The 5,298-nt window shown below is 47.1% G+C and overlaps 3 protein-coding genes across 3 annotated transcripts; 2 read left to right on the plus strand and 1 right to left on the minus strand.

The window, feature by feature from the left end:
* Positions 1-939: 939 nt before the first annotated feature.
* Positions 940-1,518, plus strand: SETTUDRAFT_24712 (uncharacterized protein; the record flags this gene model as incomplete). Its single annotated transcript, XM_008033038.1, has 2 exons — positions 940-982; positions 1,181-1,518. The coding sequence occupies 2 exons, from the start codon at positions 940-942 to the stop codon at positions 1,516-1,518; spliced, it is 381 nt and encodes a 126-aa protein (XP_008031229.1).
* Positions 1,519-1,554: 36 nt separating this feature from the next.
* On the plus strand, positions 1,555-2,821 carry SETTUDRAFT_44956 (uncharacterized protein; the record flags this gene model as incomplete). The annotated part of the gene is made up of 3 exons (XM_008033123.1): positions 1,555-1,641; positions 1,843-1,984; positions 2,033-2,821. 3 exons carry the CDS (start codon positions 1,555-1,557, stop codon positions 2,446-2,448), a joined length of 645 nt encoding a protein of 214 aa, XP_008031314.1. The 3' UTR covers positions 2,449-2,821.
* A 527-nt stretch (positions 2,822-3,348) lies between these two features.
* On the minus strand, positions 3,349-3,654 carry SETTUDRAFT_63636 (uncharacterized protein; the record flags this gene model as incomplete). Its single annotated transcript, XM_008033131.1, has 1 exon — positions 3,349-3,654. A coding segment is annotated over one exon (306 nt), but the record flags the coding sequence as incomplete, so codon positions are not given.
* Positions 3,655-5,298: the final 1,644 nt, after the last annotated feature.

A 5,298-nucleotide genomic window follows, 5' to 3' on the forward strand; every position in this document is an offset into this window, starting at 1 on the left:
AGAAACTATATATTTTTATTTAAGAAAATAAGGCACTTTTATATACTTACTACGCTTAAAGAACTATATACTAAAATGCTAAAGTAGAGTAGCTTTTATAGCTAAATAATTTACTTAATCTTAAAGCTATTAAAGTAGCTTAGCTATAGCTTAAAAAAATAATATAAAGAGGCGCACTAAATAGTTGAGTAAAGGAGATAAAAGTATAGTAGAAGTACTAGAATAAGCTACTCTAATACTAAATTTAAGCTTAAATAAAGCGTATTTTATTTTATATTTAAGATATTATTAAACTTAAAAGTAGTAATAAGTATAAAGAGGGGCGGCGGGACTAATCTATATAGCTTTAGCCCTATTTTTAGTAGTAATTAATGCACCCCTGTTAGCAAGAACTTTTGATAGTCACCTCCGTATCGCCTTGTACAATATCAGGACCGAGATTGCATTAGCCTGGAGTCGCGTCTGGGAACACTGAGCAGGCCCCAAGCACCGGCAGGGCTGCGCACGGTCGCGATAAGCATTTTGTTTGGCTGTGGGACATAATGGCCGAACATGCCTCGGCCGATGCCTGCAGCGCCATTCAGGCCGAGTCAGCAATGAGAGCACTTTACTTTACAGGTAGAGCGAGTCCAGGAGCATGTACCGTGATTGGCACCCGTGATGAGATATGTCTTTCCAGGCATGGTATCCGGGGTATGCTGAGAATGATGGCATGCCACTTGGGGTCAGGAACAGCCGGTTGTTGATACGGGGTGAGTCTGCAGCCAATGTCATGATAGAGCTGTCCATATCTATATTGTATGTATGTAAGTAAGTAGACTACGTAATCCCTAGACACTGCACCGTCAGCCTTGTCTGGTTTCTAAGCAGAGTGGCACGCCTGCCATTATGCTTATTTTTGCGGCTGCCGAGTGGTTGCGACAGTGTCATCATGTCAGCATGTCGCCCGCTTACGTCGGACCAATCAGCGGCATCCCAGCAGGTAAGCGCAGTGAACATGTCACGCGTGCCTCAGCTCAACACTCTGCGACTTCACACATGCCAGCGCCTGTACACCTATCTACCTGCCCAAGAGCCTGGAGTACAATATGCTCGTCCCAACGGGCTGCAGCTAAGACACGCCAACCATCTGTTTATATATGTCTAGCATGACCAACACTCTACACGGTGGATCTCCTAGATCCCGTCCACTTGATGACTCTATTTCTATTGATGATCAAGTCGCTGAAGCTGCTTCAACAATGGCTCGTTGTGCTACTGTCTCCGCTGATGCAGTCTGCCGTTTCCTCGGACAAAGAAATGGAGACACAAATCAAGCACACCAAATCCGCACATGCTTCTGAAGAAAACAACCTGGCCATTCCGTCTCTGCTCACAGCCTTGCTTGAATCCGATCTTTCACCAAGCGAGCTTTGGACCAAACGCCTGCAGCAAGAATCTATCGTGATTGACGCCGGCATTGAAGCAACAATGTACACACTATCCACCTACTCTTACCATCTGCCAGCAAACTCCTAGATTCTGGCCAAATTGTGCACCAAATTCGACCCGACCATGCCCGATCCACACTACCTCCCAGACCTCGATACTTTGACCCTGCATATCAACCCTTGGGAGTTGCACATTGCAGACCCGGATTTCGTTCAAGTCTTTTTCGCCAGTAACTCGCAATTCGATAAGTAATTTGAATGGGAAGACTGAACCGGCATTCCCCATTCGAGTTTCGACACAGTTGAACACCCCCAGTGAGGTAGCATGGATCTAGTCATGGGCGCTGTTTTCGGACTCCAGGGGTCGGTCCCTTGATGTTCTTGATTGACGTGTTAGCGCTGGATATCCTAGGAAATTGAAGACCAGATCCGCGCCATCAAGTCCGGATCTCATGATGCGCACAAGGATGTCGAGCATCAAACGGTATTTAGCGAGCTTCTCAACTCAAACCTGCCCCCGGAAGAAAAGGCCGTTGAGGGACTCAAGCACGAAGGTGAAATTTATATATGCCGTCATTGAAACACTCTACTCACGATTCCAGGTGGATCCATCGTTGCAGGCGGCATCGAAACAACATTGACAGCCTTGTCTAAAGCAGGCTTCTACATCGTCGAACATCCGGCCATCAAGGCAAAGCTACGTAAAGAATTGGAATCTGTATTTCCAGACCCGCGTGTAACACCGTGCCTAGTCACTCTGGAAGCACTGCTGTACCTTGGCGCAATCGTCAACGAAACCCTTCGCATCACGATTAGCATCTCACCGCACACAGCGCGCAAATCCCGCAAAGTGCCTGTGGTATTCAAAGACTTGGTCAACCCATCTGGTGCAGACTTCAGCATGACGGCCTACTACACACACATGGACCCGCGCATCTGGGACGAGCCGCATGAGTTTTTGCATGAGCGGTGGCTTGAGAGGGTACTGGCAACAACTGGAGAGCCGCTAAGTACCTAGTTGCATATAGCAAGGGTCTCTGAATGTGTCTTGGAGTCAACTTGGCACGCGCAGAGTTGTATCTTGGCTTGGCTATTATCTTTCGCCGGCTCAACCTTGACCTATTTAAGACCGGACGCGATGCGGTGCAGATGAAAACTGATTATCTAATCTCTTTCCCTGACCGGAAAAATAGGGGTGTGAGAGTTTTGGTGAAGTGAGCAAGAGCTTGGATGTGCGGAGTATGACTTTACGCTGTACTGGTTTGGAAAAGTCTAGATACAGGATTTAATTTAACCTACTATAATTTATCCAGGAGCCAATATGCTAATACGTACAAGATTAGCGTCTGTATCCATTTAGAATTGATTGGCAATCAACTCTTGGCTTTCTGCTGTACACACATTGGCCTGCCGCCTTTATACTTTCTATTTTCAGTATATCCAACAACAACGCTTTCTTATTTATGATACCATAAAGCGACAATAAAATACTGAAGAAATACCCCGATAGCGTGACGAAGCTATTGTCTTTCTTTCTTGCTAAGAAAGGATGTAAAGAACAAACCAGAGATCTATGTATCATAAATTCGCGCCATTCTTGGACCAAAATCTGAGTAAGCAAAAGGTAGAGCATACTAACTAATGTCATTTTGACACTTGGCTTAGCGTCTCTCAACTCTGCACACACGTATGGTTGTGTGACATGTATCCACTCGACACATTCACTGCTCTGTTGCTTTTTGTAATCACTAACAAAGTTTCGGATCTCCGCAAGAACTTCTTGTCGCCTCAATACAGTCCAATATGTGATTTCAACACCAACAGCCCGCAGCAACCATCTTTTGATACGTCAAAAACGTATTCAACTTGACCTTGCCGCGAGAGCCTCTTTGAACTTTTCGAAGCTCAACTTGCCTTTGGCGCGCTTCTTCAGATCACCACCACGTTGCATAAGTACCTCTACTACCTCCATAGATCCGAGGGAAAATGCCATATGCACAGGGCTCCAGCCGTGAACATTCATGACATTGGGGTTTGCGCCATGTTTGAGCAGCGTCAGCATGACCTTGACGTGTTCACCGAGACTGGCCCTATGCAGAGCTGTGTTGCCTTCACTGTCGCACTCATCGACGGCGTAGCCTGAACCCAGAAGCATACTTACGATGTCATCGTGGCCGGCCTCGGCGGCAATGTGAAGGTTGGTTTGGAAGGGCTCGTCGTCGTCTAGCTCCATGCTTCTTCCGAGGCGGCTGTCGGAATTAAGGTTTGGCGTGGTAATACAATTAAGGCTTTGTGACTTGCAACAGTGTCAGTGTAAAGTCGGCTTACATGAAATGTCTCGGAGTTTGCCGTGCCACTGCTACTTTCAGATGGTCTCTCAGTGTTAGACGCAAGCTGTTGGCGAATGGCACCGGTGTCTGGCCACGCCGTCTTGTTTGTGTCTTGGTTGAAGTAGAAGCCCCCAGTTTCATGGGTGCTAAAGACCATGGCATCAGCCGGAGTGTCGTGTGGGCCACTGCAGAGGGTCACGTATGGACTGGCTCATGGATGTTGGGAAAGTGAAGTCGGTCTGGCTCATGTGCAAATTACATGTTGCCCAGTTAGATCTCCACGCCATAGCGAGGTAGCAGGAGAATTAATCTTGTCTTACGGTGGCCGTAGCGATGATGGCGTAACCGGGTCTTGAAATTGGTGGAGCGGGCCTGCAAGTGTGGCGCTGGGCCTCTCCTCGCTGCCCCACGTCGCCTTCTTGGTCGCCTTCACAAGAAGCGTCGGCGGGCTCGCCAGACCGGTTCATGCCAGGACATCGTGGGTTCGACTGGGAACTCGGCTGTATGGCTGGCCCACTCACTGTAGGTGCAGTCGCTATAGACATTGTCGTGAACGGCTTTCCCGCGTTCTGAGTCGCCTTCTTACCTACAGTATCCAAAGGGTTAATATTTGGGGGGCATGTACCTTCAGAGGCCCTTCAGCAACCCAGATCACTTACTGCGAAAACGCCGCTGGGCGTTTCGGTTCTAAATCTTTCGCCGCTCGACGGGATCCATTGCTAGTGGTTGCATTGCTACGGTATAGTTTGTGAGTAAGCCTCCCGCTTATCTGTAGGCCGTCCACAGGGCCTATACTAAGTATATCGTAAGCAAAGCTAGTCAGATCTCATGCTGGGGTTCTCGAAGAATCCTACCGTACCGAGCGACGCGACGCCGCAGGCGTGTCAAGCGAGTTCTCGCCCCCTACCACTACCAACCCCGTCACCTTCTGCTTGTTCTTGTATAAATACAAAACTAATAACATATACTAGACTAAGTACTGCTATTTTCATAAGCTTCTTTAAAGGTCAACAATATAAATAATGTGTAAAAGTCCCGTGTTAGCGTGTGAATACTAAGCTACTAAAGTAAACCGTATTTTGCGCTATAGTAATACACTTAAGTAACACACACCAACTTTTAAGCAGAAATCTTTCATCAAAACTCGTCAATTTTCTATCAGATATAGGGGTAACACGTCGCAAGAAACCAATTTACGCCACCTCTAATGTGTGCAGCCCTCTCGTTGAGGTGCTAGAGGGGGTATTGTCGGTATTCTTGCGACGTGTTCGAAATGCGAAAATCTTCGAGAACGCACAGACCGCCCCGATGACTAATAGGGAGACTACTAAACGAAACCAAAAACAATTATTATTGTTCCATTAGAGTCTAGTGAGCTCGAGGCTATGTAAGACTTTGGCCGAGGCCGTTCTAACTAGATTTATTTACAAATACGAGTTTGTGCTTGAAGTGTGTCTGTGGTGCTTCGGCCTTTGTCTAGGTAAGCGATAGCTATCGCTTACTAGACGCCTAGTGCTAAAAGNGCATTTTGATAACAG

Source organism: Exserohilum turcica (genome assembly GCF_000359705.1).
Source record: "Exserohilum turcica Et28A unplaced genomic scaffold SETTUscaffold_9, whole genome shotgun sequence".
Taxonomy (NCBI): domain Eukaryota; kingdom Fungi; phylum Ascomycota; class Dothideomycetes; order Pleosporales; family Pleosporaceae; genus Exserohilum; species Exserohilum turcicum.